Here is a 21,648-nt window from a genome sequence, read left to right on the forward strand (position 1 = left end):
ACCCGACAACACAACAACTAGGCATTTCTGAGTCTTTTTTGGGTCCAGGCTGCGCGCGCAATTTCCGCTTACGTATGAATGACGTTTACTGCGAAGGGGTCATCATGAAGAGGAGAATCAGACACCAGTGCCCACAGACTATTGAGCAGCTGAAGTCTTGTATCAAGCAAGAATGGACAAAAATTCCAATTGAAAAACTGCAACAATTAATATCCTCAGCTCCCATATGATTAAAAAGTGTCATGAAAAGGAAAGGTGGTGTAACGCAATGCCTCTGTCCCAGCTTTTTTGAGTGTGTTGCAGGCATCAAATTCTAACTGTTTATATTTACAAAATACAATTAAATTGGTCAGTAAAACTATTGAAAATCTTTTCTTTGTACTTTCGTCAGTTAAATAACAGTTCACATGAATTAACAAATCAAAGATTTTTGTTTTCATTGCATTTTGGAAAATATCCCAACTTTTCTGGGAATGGGGTTAATATGCATCCACCCATCCATCCATCCATCTTGGTATTTTGGCTAAGATCAAGTTAGCTTTAGGCTCAAGTTAATGTTGGAAATCATTTTGTCCCTTTTCATCAGTTTTTCATTTTCCTATTTTGGGTAAATTTCAGTAGTCTATTTTATAGAAATAGATTTTTGTTGTTGTTGTTTCTTTTCATTAAGCCCCAATCTGCGTAGGGTGGAGCTCTGGGATGTTTTTTTTTTTTACTTAAAATGCATAAAATGTATTGAAGAGTTCTACTGTTTATGATGACCACCACCTTTCTTTTCTTCACTTTAAATTGTAGAACCTTAAAGTGACCTATATAATTCATCCTCATCAAGCATCATGCACTAAAGGGTGATAATAAATAATTGCCTGTAACTCACCATTTCTACATTTAAACAACAATAAAATGACTTTGTTTTGGCATGCACCATAATAATTAAAGAAAGGTTATATCTTTCTTCACAAACTAGGATTTCAGGACATTTGGCTCATTCTTTTTTAATATTGATTTAAATGGCCATATTGCAGCTAATAATCAGAACATCCAGAACCAAAATATTTGGTATCGATGCATCCATCTAAACATCTATCCACCTATCCATCTATCTCTGCATCCACCTACCCATCTATGCATCCACCGATAATAATAATAATAATAATAATGTTAAATTTATATAGTGCCTTTCTCATACCCAAGGACGCTTTACAATTATAAGGAAAAAATATCTATGTATCCATCCATCTGTGCATCCACCCATCCATGAATCCATCCACCCATCTATGCATCCATCCACCCATCCATCCACCTATCTATAGATGCAGATGAATGGATCTGAAAGGATCGATATTGTAAAACCATAAATACAGAAACTAATAAACTTGTTTCCACACTTAGCACTGAAGGAGTAAAAACTAGCTTCAGCTGTTTTATTATCAGTAGAAGGCAGGAAGTTTCTATATGGTTTGCAAAACAGGAAATATTGCAGTGGAATGCAAACCAAACAAACTGCACAAGCATGTGGGAGTGCACTTCAAACATTACCACACACACTTTTTGGCACAAAACTTTCTCCAACATACAAATTCTCATATTTATTTCAAATGCTTCTTTAAAATCATTTATTTATTTTGCACACTATTTTTCAAAGAGCTTCATGACAAACCAAAGTGTTGTTCACATGTAGAAAAGTTGACCTGCAAGTGTACAATGGGCCAACCTTATTAATAATAAACACTCCATTAACACAGCACATGTAGCTAATATCATGATTAAACAGGATTAAAATTGAGTTCAATCACACAAAGGTAATATTAAATCATAGTTTAGCAAGCAAAGCAACTTACTAGCATTTGTTATCGCTGATCAGGTGAGGTTTAAGGGTGTTGCTCAAAGACTTCATAGTGCTGGGATTTCAGCTTAAAACCTTCAAGTCACTATCCTAAAATCTGAGCTGTTCATTCAGCATGAGCCCCCATATACTAGATTAAACCTCAACAACTACAACAGAGGAAATATGAACATAAAATACTAATACAAGTACATGCTAATTCTGCACACTGTGTTGGAAAAACATGTAAAATCACATATACATAAAAATGACAGTTTATAATATGCAGAACTGTCTATAATATTATGACTGGTTATGTGCTGAGTAGCTTTGAATTGAGCCAACAACACATTGTCAGTAACAGCACTGAAAACATGGTCGCTCCAGACTACAACTCCCAAGCACCACAGCGCCCCTCATGGCCTGAATACTAGGAAGTGCACCTGTTTCCCATTTCCCCATAATTACTTCCCTATATAAGCCCAGCAGTCATAAACACTCATCGTGAAGTATCATTCTGTGTCCCTGTGCCTGATCATACCGAGCCTTCTGACTTTCTGCCTGACTACTAGTGCTTTGACTTTGTTTACGTTTATTTCCAATTCCATTTACTCACCCGCTCTTTGACACTCTGTTTGCAAATCGACCGACCCTTGCCTGTCCCCAACTACGGCTTCAGATTGCTGTTTTGGATTTGGTTACCAGTTTGTGATGCACACGCTCTCCCCTGCGCTTGCATCCGTAAGTGCCTGCACCCTGATACACATCAGCAATACTGTATGTAGCCATACTGGAAATTTATTATAATAAAATAAAAATATACATATAAAGTGCAAGATGAAAAATGAATTCCACTCAATAGTTCATTCACTTTCATTAAACAACGCAGACTAAAACCAACCTTGTAAACTTTTCCTAGCAAACTGTCCCTGTATGTGGAAATGATAAAAATGGCTTATTTATTTATTTATTTATTTAACTCATGTAAAATACTGATTCAGAGAAGTATTCATTTTCACTAAACTCTTTCAAACAACCCTGGCCAATAATAAAAAATGATGCATAAAACTTTTCTCAATCCTCTGCATGCTAACAATGGACAGAAGTTTTCAATGTGAAAAAGGTCTTTGGAATATAAAACTGAATTGAAGTTATGTCAACTTATTGCAGAAGAAGCTCCTTCAAAGCACCTGCTGACTGACTCTCATCCTGAAGCATATTATTATAATGTAATCTGTCGGAAGTCCACTCCTGCCAGCTCTGTTTTCCTTCTAGTTCGGAGTGAACATCCTTCATGTCCACACTAAGCGGAGTTGTGTCTGCGCTTTCTTTCTGCTTGAATTCAGGAGGAACTTCTTGAGCAGTGATGATGCTGAACTCATGGTAAAGCTCCTTGGGCTCAGCACTGTTCTGCATGGCCAGCAGTATGGATGAAATGGGACGCTCTGACAGGTACTGAAGAAGAAAAAAGAGAAATTTCAGTAAGAAACAGTACACAGAGGTGATCATTTAAAGTGGAAAATCTCATCATCTCTAGCTGCTTTATCCTGTTCTGCAGGGTCGCAGGCAAGCTGGAGCCTATCCCAGCTGACTACAGGTGAAAGGTGGGGTACACCCTGGACAAGTCGCCAGGTCAAGTCGACAGGGCTGACACATAGACACAGACAACCATTCACATTCACACCTACAGTCAATTTAGAGTCACCAGTTAACCTAACCTGCAAGTCTTTGGACTGTGGGGGAAACCAGAGCACCCGGAGGAAACCCACACAAACATGGGGAGAACATGCAAACTCCGCACAGAAAGGCCCTCGCCGGCCACAGGGCTCAAACCCGGACCTTCTTGCTGTGAGGTGACAACACTAACCACTACACCACCATGCCACTGAAGTGGAAAATCAACATAAATATTTTAGCAAGATGTTGGACCACCACAAGCCCAATGACAAGTCTCTGGAGTGGTACTGAAGCGATAATAAGCACCATTCCTCCAAAAGATATTCTCTTGGTTGGTGTTTTAATGAGGGTGGTAGAGGCTGCTGTCTACCCAGGATTTACACTCCAGGGTAACCTCTAAACAACTGAAGGCCTCTCTCACATTGGCTAATGTTAATATTCATGAGTCCACCATCAGGAGAACACTGACAATGGTGTGCATTGCAGGGTTGCAAGGAGAAAGCCACTGCTCTCCAAAAAGAACATAGCAAACTGTAGACGAGCAGCAAAAGATCACATGAACAAGCCAGAAGGCTATTAGAAAAATTTTTTGTGGACGGATGAGACTAAAATAGAACTTTTTGGTTTAAATGAGAAGTGTTATGTTTGGAGAAAGGAAAACACTGCATTCCAGCATAAGAACCTTATCCCATCTGTGAAACATGGTGGTGGTGGTAGTATCATGGTTTGGGCGTGTGAAAATCTGATGATGTTTTAGGTCATATTTATGCAGAAATATATAAAATTCTTAAGGGTTCACAAACTTTCAAGCACCACTGTATGCCAGCAAATATTCTCCTGCAGCATAATGCCATCTTTTCCTTTCATTTGTCACCATCATGAGTTTAATACAAGATCATGAGCCAGAAAGTTCTACTCGATTTGTAGTGATGCTCACATGTTGCTCACAAGATTTTGTGTACTGGTTTATTTTGCCAGTTGGCCCATCTTCAAGTATTAAAGGGTAAGAAAAATGATGCCAAATTTTCCTATGTGAGCATGTCTTTTCCACAAGATGAGGGCGTGAACTAGTTTTCTTTAGCTGGGCATTTGCTGCTCAAGTCAGTATGCTTGTCTTGCATATCCGAGTCAAATTAGCATGTCATTTGAATAGCATATGTTAGAACTGCTTACCACATCGTAGTATTGGAAAGGTTACTAACTAATAACTTGTGCAACTCTACACTGCAATATTCACATTATCTCCCTCTGGTGCTGAAAAAATAAATCTTTTTATTTAGCATACTTCTGTCACTTAAGATGACAGATGACTTAAGATTAACACACTCTCCCTCTCTCTCTCTCTGTGTGACTTCTTTTCCCTCTTCTCACTCACTCTCTCTCTCTCTCTCTCACACACACACACTCTCTCTCTCTCTCTCTCTCTCTCTCTCTCTCTCTCACACGTGTGTGCTCTCTCTCTCTCACCTGTTTAAAGTGCTCAGGTAGTTTGGCAGGTGGGTGCAGAAATCGGATTCCTCTGTAGCCATACCATACAGCCAGGAAAATCAGGAGGACAGACAACAGAGTGACCAGAAAACTGACAAACAGCACCACTGTTATCAGCCATGACTCCACCTCATCTATGGAGAAGATGAGATCACAATAACGATAAAGAAGGCTTTTCTTTAAAGTGTGCTGCATTTGAGAGGCTAAAAAGCTAAAGCCACATCTAAATCCCAATACATGAGCTGCTGTGTAGAATGAACTGATGTTTCATTTTTTATTTATATCTCTGATTAATGTATTTAAAATTTTCATCCTCATGATGGCCATCTTTACTGGTATTACCACTTCCTCATTTGATTGAACAACAACAGACTCCAAATGCAAACGCACACCTGCCTGGAGTACAAAGATAAGATGCACACACACTATTGCTTCTTCCTAAATGATGCACTTGCTGTCCTTATATGCATGTCCCAATGCTCTATTTGGGGTCACAAATTGGATGGGTTTGTTCAGTACAAAGAGCAACAGCATCAACAACAATTATGGAGAAAACAATATAGAAATAATACGAAGGTCTTTTGTTTCATTATTTAATCTTGTCACTGAGAAAAATTAAGAAGACAATATGGAGCTCTTGTAATTGGTTTACCCGTACCCTTCACACCCTGACGCCGTACCCTTTACACCCCAGTGAGAATGCATAATTGCATACTCAGGGTTTAAGGTGCTTTTTGGGACAGAACCTGTCCAAGACTGCGCACAACATGCCATTTACATTCCAGAAATTGTTTATACACCCCAGTACTAACAATTTAATGTGGCTGGGAATGCCAGCTGTGATCTGATCTACACCCCTAGTGTACAGTAGTTAAACCTTGTGTATTATTCTTCTAAATACAAGTGTATATCAATGTATATTTGTGAATATTATGTTAAAGAACATTAATAGAACTACATAATAAGCAGGACACTCACCACTGGCGGTGTTCATTTCACAGGTGATATTACTCGGGAGGCTATATTTTCCATCATTCAACCTGATCTCCACTTGCATGCAGTAGCGCACTTCTGGTAAAAGGTTCATAAGCATCACTCTGCTCTGGTCCACTAACTCCTCCTCCTGTAGATTTCATCAACATTTTCACTTTGTAATTGAATTTTTTTTTGTACATAAATTGTGAAATAGAGGTTTTTCTTGTAAACTATGCTTTTCTTTGGCTGCTACGATCATCAAGAGCAAGAAGTCATTATCAAAAGGACTGATCACAATACAGAAGTTTAAAAAAAAGTAAATTCAAATCATTACCACTTCTTTCTGTCCCTCGGTCCAGTAACGAATGCAATATAAAATCTTTGCATAAACATCCTTAAAGCTGCTTTTCCTTAGGGCTGGTTTGATGATGTCAACCTCCATTTTCCCTCTTCTGCTCTGCAGCTTCACAACTGGAGCTCCAATAACAGCTGCAGGTCATTCATTTCACAAAAATATAATTGATTTTTTTTTTTTTGATAAATAATTCAAGAACAAATCAGATTTTTAAGAAAAATAGCTCAATTTTATCTCCAGCGTTAATTCAAAATCCCACTCACTGATTTTTTCCAAAGGTTGACACTCAATTTCGATCCAAACTGAGCTTTTCCCGTTCAGTTCTGTCCGTACACGTAGTGTGTATGTTCCAAAAGGGGTGACATCACTGGTGAAATCGCAGCTCAGTGATGACTCATTCTTACACATGGCTTTAAATGAATTCCATGATCTAAGAACAGAAATAATTGCACTGTGTTAATAATCAAAGCACCAGAGCGTCTCTCGCAGCTCAAAACAGCATTTAGTTTGTTTTTATTAGCAGTATTTAATTTTTAAGTGCAATTTACTTTTAACATGCACTCTAATTAAATAATAGTCATCGGACACTTTAGTAGGAACACCTGTACATCTGATAATGATGATTCTCATGATGATTGCAGCCAAATCATGTGGCAGCAGTGCAATACATACAGTCATGCAGATACCCATCAAGAGCTTAACATCAGGAATTAGCAATATCTAAAAATAATGTAACAATATTTCATTATTAATATTGTGATAATCGATAATAGCCCTCCACCCCACCCTCTGTCAATCATCACCCTACTCCCCGGGCCTAGTTCACATCAAACATCAGAATGCATAAAAATGTGATCTCATTCAATATGTTTACATGCACACTAATATTCTACTATTATTCCGAATATCATAATATTTGGAATTTTATACAGGTCACATAAACAGCATATTCTGTTTGGATATTCCGAATTGGGCCTTATTCCGAATTTAGCATTTTTCAATTAAGATGTATGAGATATACTGATATTATTCCAGTTTTAGGAGCATTCTTTGGTGATGTATACAGCATATTTGGAATATGTGACTCAATCAGGGTTTTTATGGCAGTTTGTGACACACGGTCAGCTCTGTCAGTTGTACACAAACTGACTAGAAAATCGGCATATACACAGCTGCTTGTAAACGAGAATATTAGTGTAATATTTATTTTCGTTACCCATGTAAACAGTTTTATAGGAACATTATCTTTTTAAGGTAATAAGGGGAAAACTGGAATATTTGTGCATGTAAAAACAATGACTTTGTCTGTGGTATGGTTGCTGGTGCCGGATGGGCTGGTTTAAATATTTTAGAAATCTTCTTGGATCTTTATGAACTGCCTCTAGAGTTTACACAGGATGGTGTGAAAAAATAAAAAACATCTAGGGAGAGTCAGTTCGGCGGGCAGAAAGATCTTATTGATGAGAGACATCGGAGGAGAATATCCAGACTGGTTCAAGCTGATGGGAAGAATAACTCAAATAACCACTCTCTACACCCATGTTGAACAGAAAAGCATCTCAAAACAAACATGCCAAACCTAGAGGTGAATCAACAATCAACCATGCCAGTGCATGTATTTAACAAATCTATTTCCTATTTAATAAAGCATCAGTGGTGCAAATACACTATACAGTAATCAGGTAAGGGATAACTTGGTATTTTTTTAAAGGACGTGATGATCAAAACAATGTAGAAAATTCCTTTTTTCAAGTGATAAAAATCTTGTAGTGGATTTAAAGGTCATGTTCAGAACAGACTGATGTTAACGGTATCACTACTTCAAGTTTCTAGGTCCTGATATACTGTCATAATATCATCATGTCACACACGTCATTACTGTTGTGGGAGTCTTTTCCCCTCAAGCATTCTCAGGTACAACTCATTTAAGCTTACTTGTACTCAGCTGTATATCTAAAGTCTTTCTCAGTGGTAGACTGTGGTGGATCCCAATCCAAAACAAGACCAAGGTTCTCTGATTTTATTTCCAGATTCCGAGGAGGAGGAACTTCATCTGACGGTGAGAAAACACAAAAACACACAGGACTTAAAGCACCTTATACTGAAAAGTCTGTATGGCAATGATGCAAAATCATATGTAAAGGAAAGTGTATGCCAAACAAACAAACAAACAAACAAACAAACAAGAGTGCTCTGAGAGCACAATATCTCCCGCTGGCAACTATGCCATAACTCTGGTAAAATGTGACTGAACTGAATGAAATTGCAATATGCATGTTACCAACATATATCAAAGAATCCTGTCAAATTTCATGAAATTACTCCAAAAATTATTAGAGGAGTTGATTTCAGAAGGTGAGTACCCTTCCTGGGACGGATGGACGGACAGACATTGCCACGACATAATCCCCCTTCAGGCCTTTCGGACAGTGGTGAATAAACTTTTTGCCAAATTACATGAAATTCCTCCAAAAATTGTGAAGGAAGTTGATTTCAGAAAGCAAGCACACCTTGATGAAATTGCCAAAGTACAAGTTTGTTCATAATCAAGGGCATACCGGTAACTCTGGTAAAATTTGCCCAAATTAAACAAAATTTCAATATGCGTATAATTGTCATATAACAAGGCCTTTTGCCAAGTTTGGTGAAATTCCTCCACAAATTGTGAGAGGAGGTGATTTCAGAAGAACATACACCCTCATGAAATTGTCAAAGTACAAGTTATTTAATCAAGTGTCAAAACTCTGGTAAGATTTTCACAAATGAAATTAAATCACAATACGCGTATTACCGTCATATAACAAGGCCTTTTGCCAAGCTTCCAGAAATTTGTCCAAAAAGTGAGAGGAGTTGATGTCAGAAGGCAAGCACACCTTCATGAAATTGTGAAAGTACAACATTGTTAATCGAGGGCCACAACTCTGGTAAAATGCAACCGAATTGAACAAAATAACAATATGCGTACTACTGATATGTAACAATGCCTTTTGCCAAGTTTTGTGAAATTCCTCCACAAATTGTAAGAGGAGTTGATTTCAAAAGGAAAACACACTCTCATGAAATTGTCAAATTATAAATTTGTTAATCAAGGGCTGTAACTCTGGTAAAATGTGACCCAATTAAACAAAATTACAATATGCGTATTACTGACATATCACAAAGAATCCTGCCAAGTTTTGTAAAATTCCTCCAAAAATTGTGAGAGGAGTTGATTTCAGAAGGTGAGCACTCGTCCAGGGACGGACAGAAATCGCCACGACATAACCCCCTTCGGGCCTTACGGCCAGTGGGGGATACAAATCTCTGGCAAAATATCAGAAATCTGTATAATTGGATAAAAAGATTACTTCTGAATTGACTTTTGTTGTACCCGTGTTAGGGATGGTCAGCTTCATCGATTTGTTTTGGTTGGCCAGCATAAAATCGCATTCACGATGCAATTTACCTGATTAAAAAAAAAGTGTCCAATTTAGCATGAACTCATCTCATCTCATTATCTCAAGCCGCTTTATCCTTCTACAGGGTCGCAGGCAAGCTGGAGCCTATCCCAGCTGACTACGGGCGAAAGGCGGGGTACACCCTGGACAAGTCGCCAGGTCATCACAGGGCTGACACATAGACACAGACAACCATTCACACTCACATTCACACCTACGGTCAATTTAGAGTCACCAGTTAACCTAACCTGCATGTCTTTGGACTGTGGGGGAAACCGGAGCACCCGGAGGAAACCCACGCGGACACGGGGAGAACATGCAAACTCCACACAGAAAGGCCCTCGCCGGCCACGGGGCTCAAACCCAGGACCTTCTTGCTGTGAGGCGACAGCGCTAACCACTACACCACCGTGCCGCCCCTAGCATGAACTCATTACTTACTAACATCTTTATCAATAACATCCGATTTCTTTTAGTTAATTTATGATTTGCTGTTTGCTTAAGAAGAACCAAAGAAATAAAATCAATCTGTAGCATCCTAAATTGCATAGCATCACTCACTGACCACTTTATTAGGAACACCCATCCACCTGCTGTTTTAGGCAGTTCTCTAATCAGCCAGTCCCTTGACAGCAGCACAATGCATAGAATCATGCAGATACAAATCAAGAACTTCAGTTTCTAAGCTTCAAAGGTGAAGTTTTATGTATGTTGTGTGTTTAACATTTATGGAAAAAGTAAAGTAGGGTCTTCAGGACAGAGAACTTTGTGGTTTCTTGGTTACAAAACTATATGTACGTCTTAGTAACTTCAAGAGAAAATGTCTCCAGTGTCAGTGCTTTGTAAATGTCAAACATAAAACTGAAATTTCAGACATGGGAATGTGTCAGAGTGGAACAGTTTGTGGTTTCTGAGTAACATGACAAGCTGCTTTTTTTGTCTTATTAACTTGAAGAGCTAGTGAGGGAATGACTGCAGTATTTATAGATGCTGTAAAGGAAGTGATAACTGGCACTAACTTTGTCTTTGCAGACAAGCCACAAGATTAAACATATACTACATTGCCAAATGTATATGCACACCCCTCCTACAGTAAAAACAATGATTGTGTTCACGTTTCATCCATACCCATTTCACCCCTAACAGGTGCATACATTTAACTACATAGCCATGCATCCTGTGGAAATTGTTAACTGCTTTAACTGCCTTGGAATTAATGTCGATGACAAACTGAGTTTTACAGGAAGTGTAGATTGATATTTGTCAAAAGGTCAGCCAAAGACTGTTTTTGATTTCCAAATTGAAGGACTTTTTGGCTTGAGCCACAGTGTGTTGGAAAGAATGTTGAAGTAACATACTGGGGAAACTATGGCCTAATGATTACAGAAGCAGCTTTGGGACCAAAAGGTTGTTGGTTTGATTCCCTGGACCAGCAGGAATGGCTGAAGTGCCCTTGAGCAAGGCACCTAACCCCCAACTGCTCACCACACTGCTCTGGGTATCTTGTACATCGCTCTGGATAAGAGCATCTGCAAAATACCATTAATGTAATGTATACTCACTTTGGTATAGTTATCTGACACTCACCAATAGAAACAAGCATCTATTCTATTCTTGTGTGTAGAACTTACCAATAAATAATGTCCGCTGCTTGAAATTGTCCTAATATTAAGTGGACTGTAACTAAAATGGTCAATGTGGTGCTGTTAGCAAAAAGCCATGGCTGAAGTGCCCTTGAGCAAGGCACCTATCCACCAACTGCTCCCCAGGTGCTGGGTATGTGTGTGAGCTTATTGTATGTCACTCTGGATAACGGCATCTGCTAAATGCCTGTAATGTAATTTAATGTGAGCATAGCCTGAGGGAGAGTTAGCATTGTGCTATATTCAGATCTCAGTTTAACTGCTTTTATATATAATTATATATTGTTTTTTCCCTCAAATATTTGTGATACAAAAATATATATATATATATATATATATATATATTATTAGACTAGGGCGGCACGGTGGTGTAGTGGTTAGCATTGTCGCCTCACAGCAAGAAGGTCCGGGTTCGAGCCCCGTGGCCGGCGAGGGCCTTTCTGTGTGGAGTTTGCATGTTGTCCATGTGGGTTTCCTCCAGGTGCTCCGGTTTCCCCCACAGTCCAAAGACATGCAGGTTAGGTTAACTGGTGACTCTAAATTGACCGTAAGTGTGAATGGTTGTCTGTGTCTATGGCCAAGTTTACATTAGACCGTACCTGTCTCGTTTTCTTCGCGGATGCACTGTCCATTTACATTAAAACGCCTGGAAACACCGGGAAACGGGAATCCGCCAGGGTCCACGTATTCAATCCAGATCGTGTCTGGTCCGGTGCTGTGTAAACATTGAGAATACGCGGATACGCTGTGCTGAGCTCTAGCTGGCGTTGTCATCGGACAACATCACTGTGACATCCACCTTCCTGATTCGCTGGCGTTGGTCATGTGACGTGACTGCTGAAAAACGGCGCGGACTTCCGCCTTGTATCACCTTTCATTAAAGAGTATAAAAGTATGAAAATGCTGCAAATACTGATGCAAATACTGCCCATTGTGTAGTTATGATTGTCTTTAGGCTTGCCATCCTTCCACTTGCAAGTGGTAAGTGACGCGCATGCCCGATATGCACTGAGATCACACACACAGCGGCTCAGTCCCGAATCACTGCTCGTGCGCTTCACTCGCGCGCTCTGTGAGCTGCGCAGGGCCGGAGTGCGCACCCTCCAGAGGGCACTCGCTGTTCAGGGCGGAGTGATTTGGAGCGCAGGATGCCTGCAGAGCCGAGCGTATCCGTGTATTGGCGTTGCTGTGTGCATGCGAATCGTGTATTGGCGTTGCTGTGTGCACGCTAATCGTTTTAAAAACGTTAATCTGATGATCCGCTGATACGGTCTAATGTAAACCCCACCTATGTGTCAGCCCTGTGATGACCTGGCGACTTGTCTAGGGTGTACCCCGCCTTTAGCCCGTAGTCAGCTGGGATAGGCTCCAGCTTGCCTGCGACCCTGTAGAACAGGATAAAGCGGCGAGAGATAATGAGATTATTAGACTAGTATGACAAGCTGGTTTATAAATTATTTTAATTTTGTTTATTTGGTAAATATACCCATTAAGCCTACCAAAATATTTTCAGATAGCTTTAGTGTATATTGGTTTAATTTTTATGGGCTATCGACTATTAATTTTTTTCTTACATAAAGTTCTATTAATTCATTCACACAATTTCTAAAACGCAAAATATAAATACTGTGAAATATAGAAAAGTCTGACATGGTACACCACTATTTAAGCCTAAAGGTGTTCTATACAAGCCCAAATTTTATTTCATGGTTAGAATTTTTTTTAATTATTTTTAGATAGGTTTAAAACACCAAAAAATAATTATTTTAACAAATACCTGATCCCAAACTGCACTCAAAAAAATAAAACATTGGATTTACTTAACCGAGTTATGGCAACCGGTCCCACGAAACTGTGTTAATTTAGATGTATTGAATACAGTTATGTTATGAATAACTCAACATAACTGTATTCAATACATCTAAATTAACACAGTTTCGTGGGACTGGTTGCCATAACTCGGTTAAGTAAATCCAATGGTTTTTTTTTTGAGTGTGATAACAGATCCCTAAACACAAACTAACCCAACCATTCCAGTTAAAACCCAATCAATACAACAGGAAAAACACATTAGTAAAGAAAAGATTTGATCTTGTACCAAACTCAACCAGGAACAGATCAGACTAGAAACAGGAACAGATAGAGGAAGAGAAGTTCCAAAGGGAATTTTTTTTTAATGTAAATATACTGAAGTGAGCTTTAAAGGAAGAAACAAGGCTTAAATGGAACAGCTATAATAATGAGATAAAAGGTTATAATAATCATTTTTCTTTGAAGGTTATTTGAAAAACAGATTTCTAGCACACAAATTTACTATGAAGACTAAAATATAATATTAACTATTTTCCTGGTAAAATTAATAATTATAATCAAACTATTCTCATTTAAATTCTGTTAAATACAGGGTATGTAATGTACTGTAGCACTGTACAATTTAAACCCACATTAAAAAAATGTTGATTTTACCCTTAAGATATCTGAAAACAGATTTTGACAGGCTTTACAGGTATATTTACCAAATAAACAAAATTTTAAAAATAATTTATAAAGCCAGCTTTTCAGACTAGACTAATAATATACACCAATCAGCCATAACATTATGACCACTAACAGGTGAACTGAGTAACACTGATTACCTCATTACAGTGGCACCTGTCAAGGGGTAGGATATATTAGGCAGCAAGAGAACAGTCAGTTCTTGAAGTTGATGTGTTGGAAGCAGGAAAAATGGGCAAGTGTAAGGATCTGAGTGACTCTGACAAGGGCCAAATTGTGATGGCTAGATGACTGGGTCTGAGCATCTCCAAAATGGCACATCTTGTGGGGTGTTCCTGGTATGCAGTGGTTAGCACCTACCAAAAATGGTCCAAGAAAGGACAACTGATGAACAGGTGACAGGGTCATGGGTGTCGAAGGCTCATTGATTCACATGGGGCACAAAGGCTAGCCCACATGGTCCAATCCCACAGAAGAGCTACTGTAGCACAAACTGCTGAAAAGCTAATGAAACATTAAGAAATTAACCTTTCTGTTTTTAGCCATTCGTGCCCCATGCAAATCAATGAGCCTTCGATACCCATGACCCTGTTGCCAGTTCACTGGTGCACCACCACTCCAGGGTCTACTAAATCTTCCTGAAGGTACTTTGCAGTCAAAGGGGGGGGTTTATTTATCTTTCTAGCAATCCAATGAGCAGTTATTTCAGAATGTTTTCTCGGTCTTCCAGATTTCACCTTGACCTCTACCATTCCTGTTAAATGCCGTTTCTTAATAAAATTACGAACTGAGGAAACAGCTACCTGAAAACACTTTGCTATCTTCTTGTAGCCTTCTTCTGCTTTCTGAGCATCAATTATTTTATTGTTCAGAATGCTTAGGGAGTTGCTTAGAAAAGCCCATTGCTGTTAATTTTAGGGACAAGTTTGAAGAGTTGGAGAATTGATACAGCTTTGAAATCTGCATCACCTGACCTTTCCTAATGATGAATGTGAACAAGCCATAGCTCAATAAGCTAATTAAAGTCTCGAACCTTGGTAAAAGTTAGCTGAGAACTCAAATGTATTGGGGTGTCCAAACTTTCACATGGTGTTCCATCCATCCATTATCTGAAGCTGCTTATCCTGTTCTACAGGGTCACAGGGAAGCTGGAGCCTATCCCAGCTGACTATGGGTGAGAGGTGGGGTACACCCTGGACAAGTCGTCAGGTCATCACAGGGCTGACACACAGACAACCATTCACATTCATGGTCAATTTAGAGCCACCAATTAACCTAACCTGCATGTCTTTGGACTGTGGGGGAAACCAGAGCACCCAAAGGAAACCCACGGGGAGAACATGCAAACTCCACACAGAAAGGCCCTAACCAGCCTCTGGGCTTGAACCCACGACCTTCTTGCTGTGAGGCAACAGTGCTAACCACTACACCACCGTGCTGTCCTGTGGTGTGCCTTTCAGGGTTTTTTTTTCACTCTGAAGTTTTACAAAACAAACATAATACACAAATCTTGAATAAAATGCTGAAAAGAAAGGTCATCTGTAATTTTATGCCTTTTGGGGATCAGTTCATCTTCTCTCTTTATTATTCACAGTAACAGACATTTTAAGCAAACTTTTTCATGGCACTGTATATACAGATGAAGTTGTCAAACTGCTGTGGTACCTCATCTCATCTCATTATCTCTAGCCACTTTATCCTGTTCTACAGGGTCGCTGGAGCCTATCCCAGCTGACTATGGGCGAGAGGCAGGGTACACCCTGGACAAGTCGCCAAGTTATCACAGGGCTGACACACAGACAAACATCCAATCACATTCATGGTCAATTTAGAGCCACCAATTAACCTAACCTGCATGTCTTTGGACTGTGGGGGAAACCGGAGCACCCAGAGGAAACCCACGGGGAGAACATGCAAACTCCACACAGAAAGGCCCTCACCAGCCTCTGGGCTTGAACTCACGACCTTCTTGCTGTGAGGTAACAGTGCCAACCACTACACCACCGTGCCATCCCATGGGGTGCTTTTCGGGGTTTTTTTTTCATTCTGAAGTTTTACAAAACAAACATAATATACAAATCTTGTATAAAATGCTGAAAAGAAAGGTCATCTGTAATTTTATGCCTTTTGGGGATCATTTCATCTTCTCTATTATTCACAGTCACAGACATTTTAAGCAAACTTTTTCATGCCACTGTATATACAGATGAAGTTATCAAATGGCTGTGGTACCTATAGAAGAATAAAACAATTGCTAATGTGCTGTAATTGGAAAACCTCACGCCATATCATCGTTGATGATTTTCCTATAACAGCACTCCTCATCGTGTTGTATTCCTTACTGAATAAAAGTCCAGTGTGAACTATAATGCCTCTCGAAAGCTTCAAGTAAAGAGGTTTTCTTCAGAAACACCGCAAGAGTCAAAACACACTGAAACACGACATTAAAGCAGTTTCAGTGTGGTGAAACACCAGAGGACAGAACTGTGGGGGTTTTCAGAGAGCTCAATCTAGCTATTAAAACACGTTGCGGGGAAACAGAGTTCCAGTTTATCATCCTGTGTAGTTGTTACTGTCACCGGAAGACAGAAGTCAACCGAAGTTTACGGTAATAGAGGGGTTTCCCCATATAGTTTCCCGGATGGCCAAGTCTCACGATTAATTTTGTTTGTTTTTTATTATAATTAGTTTGATTATTTTTCCAAACGGATACTAAATTACAAAAAAAAGATATAAAACAAAGATCTGAGTTTCAGACTACAGCGAGAAAAGAGACAGAGTTTAATACAACAGTAAAAAAACACCAAACAGAAAGACTCACCTGTAAAAACAGACCCGAAACAGAACAATATAGAGGTTATTAGTGTTAAAATCATGATTTCAGTCAAGAAGTCGAGCACCACGTCCTAAAACAACAGATTTCTCCTCTGCTGCCTCTTCTTCTGCTTCTTCCGTGTTTGGGTTGCTCCTCTCAGTTCAGGGCTTGGGGGCGGAGCCTGAAGGAAAACCGAAACCGAAACTAGTAACAGACCTTGAGCTTATTCTGAGGGAACACAACAAAATAAGAAAAGCATTATTGCTTTTCTTATTTTGTTGTGTTCCTTCAGAATAAGTTACTTAAGTCATTAAAATGGTGGGATATTTCCAACATATGGTTCTCTTTACAAACCAGTAAAACAACCCGGATTCCAAAAAAGTTGGGACAAAGTACAAATTGTAAATAAAAACGGAATGCAATGATGTGGAAGTTTCAAAATCCCATATTTTATTCAGAATAGAACATAGATGACATATCAAATGTTTAAACTGAGAAAATGTATCATTTAAAGAGAAAAATAGGTGATTTTAAATTTCATGACAACACCACATCTCAAAAAAGTTGGGACAAGGCCATGTTTACCACTGTGAGATGTCCCCTTTTCTCTTTACAACAGTCTGTAAACGTCTGGGGACTGAGGAGACAAGTTGCTCAAGTTTAGGGATAGGAATGTTAACCCATTCTTGTCTAATCTAGTTGCTCAACTGTCTTAGGTCTTTTTTGTCGTATCTTCCATTTTATGATGCGCCAAATGTTTTCTATAGGTGAAAGATCTGGACTGCAGGCTGGCCAGTTCAGTACCCGGACCCTTCTTCTATGCAGCCATGATGCTGTAATTGATGCAGTATGTGGTTTGGCATTGTCATGTTGGAAAATGCAAGGTCTTCCCTGAAACAGACGTCATCTGGATGGGAGCATATGTTGCTCTAGAACCTGGATATACCTGTCAGCATTGATGGTGTCTTTCCAGATGTGTAAGCTGCCCATGCCACATGCACTAATGAAACCCCATACCATCAGAGATGCAGGCTTCTGAACTGAGTGCTGATAACAACTTGGGTCATCCTTCTCCTCTTTAGTCCGAATGACATGGCGTCCCTGATTTCCATAAAGAACTTCAAATTTTGATTCGTCTGACCACAGAACAGTTTTCCACTTTGCCACAGTCCATTTTAAATGAGCCTTGGCCCAGAGAAGATGTCTGCGCTTCTGGATCATGTTTAGATATGGCTTCTTCTTTGAACTATAGAGTTTTAGCTTGCAACGGCGAATGGCATGGTGAATTGTGTTCACAGATAATGTTCTCTAGAAATATTCCTGAGCCTCTTTTGTGATTTCCAATACAGAAGCATGCCTGTATGTGATGCAGTGCCATCTAAGGGCCCGAAGATCACGGGCACCCAGTATGGTTTTCCGGCCTTGACCCTTATGCACAGAGATTCTTCCAGATTCTCTGAATCTTTTGATGATATTATGCACTGTAGATAATGATATGTTCAAACTCTTTGCAATTTTACACTGTCAAACTCCTTTCTGATATTGCTCCACTATTTGTCGGTGCAGAATTAGGGGGATTGGTGATCCTCTTCCCATCTTTACTTCTGAGAGCCGCTGCCACTCCAAGATGCTCTTTTTATACCCAGTCATGTTAATGACCTATTGCCAATTGACCTAATGAGTTGCAATTTGGTCCTCCAGCTGTTTCTTTTTTGTACCTTTAACTTTTCCAGCCTCTTATTGCCCCTGTCCCAACTTTTTTGAGATGTGTTGCTGTCATGAAATTTCAAATGAGCTGATATTTGGCATGAAATTTCAAAATGTCTCACTTTCAACATTTGATATGTTGTCTATGCTCTATTATGAATACAATATCAGTTTTTGAGATTTGTAAATTATTGCATTCCGTTTTTATTTACAATTTGTACTTTGTCCCAACTTTTTTGGAATTGTGGTTGTATAAAGGGAAGTTAACATTATGTCTAGAGCTTGTAAATAAGTGATTAAAAATAATACATACTCACTGCACAGACAGCTTTCCAGGTGGTGTAGTGGTTAGCACTGTTGCCTCACAGCAAGAAAGTCTGGAGTTTGAACCTCATGGTTGATTGGGGGGCCCTTTCTGTGTGGAGTTTGCATGCTTCCTTCAGGTGCTCTGGTTTCCCTCAAAGACATTACAACAAGATATTGTTTATGGTAAACAAACTACATAATTATTAGCACAATTTAAGTGAATGGACTTGCAAAGGATGGGAATAATCATAGGTCCCAAGCTTTCAACATCCAAATCTTCTTTAGTGTTCTGCCTGATGGCAGATCCCAGTTTCTAGGGAAGAACTACAGTAGTGGTTTCCTATTGCCTTCTACTGGATTATTTATAGAGGTTTTCTCCTCTCAACCATTCATGCCTATGGGTAAGTTACAGAATTATTAGCACAATTTAAGTGAATGGACTTGCAAAAGATGGGACATAATCACAGATCCCAAGTTTTCAACATCCAAATCTTCTTTAGTGTTATGCCTGATGGCAGATCCCAGTTTCTAGGGAAGAATTACAGTAGTGGTTTCCCATTGCCTTGTACTGGATTATGTATACAAGTTTTCTCCTCTCAACCATTCATGCCTATGGGCAAATTAGAGTAGCTAGATAACCTAACAGCATCTGTTTGGACAGTGGGGGAAACCGGATCACTCAGACGAAACCCACACAGACATGGGGAGAACATGCAAACTCCACACAGAAAAGCCCCTGTCGGCCACTGGGCTCAAACTCAGACCCTTCTTGCTGTGAGGTGACAGTGCTAAACATTGTTTGATTATTAGTTTGGTCCCAACATCCAAATGCTGGTCCATTTCTGAAGTGATGCCGGCAGTGAAGCCACCAAGGGGGTAGGGTGTGGGAGAGGGGTATCTCACTCACTCCAGGGGCTCTGGGGGCTGCCCCAGAATTTTTTTTTTTGTTAATCGCATTGAAATGTGCAATTTCCAAACATTTCAGCTTAATTTTATAACATTTATATTGGTATCAAAACTCGCAAGTGAATGGTATATCTGCTGACAGTTTATAATAGCACATATTTAGTGTCTGACAGAAACCAAGCAGTGTTTATTTTAACGGTGCAACAACCTTGACATTTGATAAATCGCACATTAATCTTGGATCATTACAGACATTTGACATTAGATGATTATAGGCCTACACTAGAGTCTATCAGATGCAGATCTAGATTTTAGATACATTAAAATACTGGGATATTCCCAACATATGGATCTCTTCAGAAACCAGTAATATAAAGGGAAATTAACATTAGGCCTAGAGCTTGTAAATAAGTGATTAAAAATAATATATATTCACTGTGCAGACAGCTTTGCAGGTGGCATGGTGGTGTGGTGGTTAGCACTGTTGCCTCACAGCAAGAAAGTTCAGGGTTTGAACCCCATGGCTGATGGGGGTCTTTCTGTGTGGAGTTTGCATGTTTTCCCCATGTCCGAAGGGGTTTCCTTCAGGTGCTCTGGTTTCCCCCACAGTCCAAAGACATGTAGATTCGGTAAAATACCCAGCCACTGAGGTTGTACAACACAGTGCATATTTAGTGCTGGTCCCAAGCCTGGATAGATTGGGGAGGGTCACATCAGAAAGGACATCTGGTATAAAACCTATGCCAAATCAAATATGTGGAACAGATCCGCTGTGGTAGCCCCTAACAAGAGCAGCCGAAGGAAGAAGAAGTGCAGAAAGTTTGCCTGGCTGATCTTTCACAGGCTACATACATGGAAATGCAAAAGACCACTCTTTATTGAACTTCATTTTAGAATTATTTTCTTTGGTGTATTCTTTTTTTTCTCTCCGCCTACTCAAGCGAGTAGGACACTTCTTTGCTTTGCTCCTGCTTGCTCTTTAATTTTTTACTTTTTCACCTAATTTCCACTATTTCTTCATTTTATTTTTCACCTTTACAAGATAAGTTAACTTAGATAGTAAGAAGAACACTGAACGGGAAACTTCAGTGGTTATTTGCTTGAGAGGCTAAAATAAAAAAAAAACTGGCAACAACTGAACAGCAAATCATCTTGACATTGGATTAAAACAAAATGCCAGGGGGCAAAAAATCCAGGAGATCCTGCAGAAAATGCACAGAACTAGAACAGAGGATTTCCATCCTGGAATCAAAAATTGATGCCCTGCCAAAGACAGATGAACTAAGAGAGATATCTCATGAAAGGAGTACAGAAACAGTGGCTGAGAATGCAGAGATTGCACCCCAACAGGCCAATGGCATTGCAGATCAAGTGGATGAATACATCGATCTAACAGAGCAAAATGTGAGTACAGAAAACTGGCACACGATGGATGGCAGGCCCCAAAATAAAAACAGAAGAGTAATTACCTCAACACCAGTTCGTTCTGATACTATGCAACCCATGCGCCACAGTCATGCTATTAGAAATAGAGCCAGGTCTATAAACTACAATAGGATTTACAGTCCTATGGAAAATCCACAGCCCATAAGGCTTCAGAACAAATTTGAATGCTTCAGGTATGTGGAAGCGGAATTTTCAGGTGGACAAGCACATCATAGAAAGAGATCGCACCACAACTGAAGAGCTGTGGGAAGAGGCAAAAAGCAGCTCGTAACACCACCTGATCCCACAACCCTTGTTCTTGGTGATTCCACTGTAAGACATTTAAAAGGACATAGGATGATTATTTGCTGCCTTCCAAATGCATCCATCTCTGACACCAAAGACAGCATTTTGAAACTCATGTCCGAGCATAAAACTATCAAACATATTGTGCATGTGGGAGCAAATGATGTTTTCAGAGAACAACTGTTTGTCCAAGATGATTTCAGAAAACTTTTTTCTGACCTCTATAAGACTAGAATACAATCTTTTATCAGTGGCCCACTCCCTGCAAGGGGAAGTTTTGCATTTAC

General features: G+C 39.5%; 1 protein-coding gene across 1 annotated transcript; it reads right to left on the reverse strand.

Moving 5' to 3' along the window:
* Nucleotides 1-1,602: 1,602 nt before the first annotated feature.
* On the reverse strand, nt 1,603-16,864 carry LOC132891497 (interleukin-10 receptor subunit beta-like). The gene is made up of 7 exons (XM_060929132.1): nt 16,718-16,864; nt 8,256-8,373; nt 6,584-6,750; nt 6,300-6,454; nt 5,969-6,113; nt 4,970-5,124; nt 1,603-3,280 (listed from the first exon to the last, which is right to left on the reverse strand). Exons 1-7 carry the CDS (start codon nt 16,770-16,772, stop codon nt 2,987-2,989), a joined length of 1,089 nt encoding a protein of 362 aa, XP_060785115.1. The 5' UTR covers nt 16,773-16,864; the 3' UTR covers nt 1,603-2,986.
* Nucleotides 16,865-21,648: the final 4,784 nt, after the last annotated feature.

Source organism: Neoarius graeffei, chromosome 9 (assembly GCF_027579695.1).
Source record: "Neoarius graeffei isolate fNeoGra1 chromosome 9, fNeoGra1.pri, whole genome shotgun sequence".
NCBI lineage: Eukaryota > Metazoa > Chordata > Actinopteri > Siluriformes > Ariidae > Neoarius > Neoarius graeffei.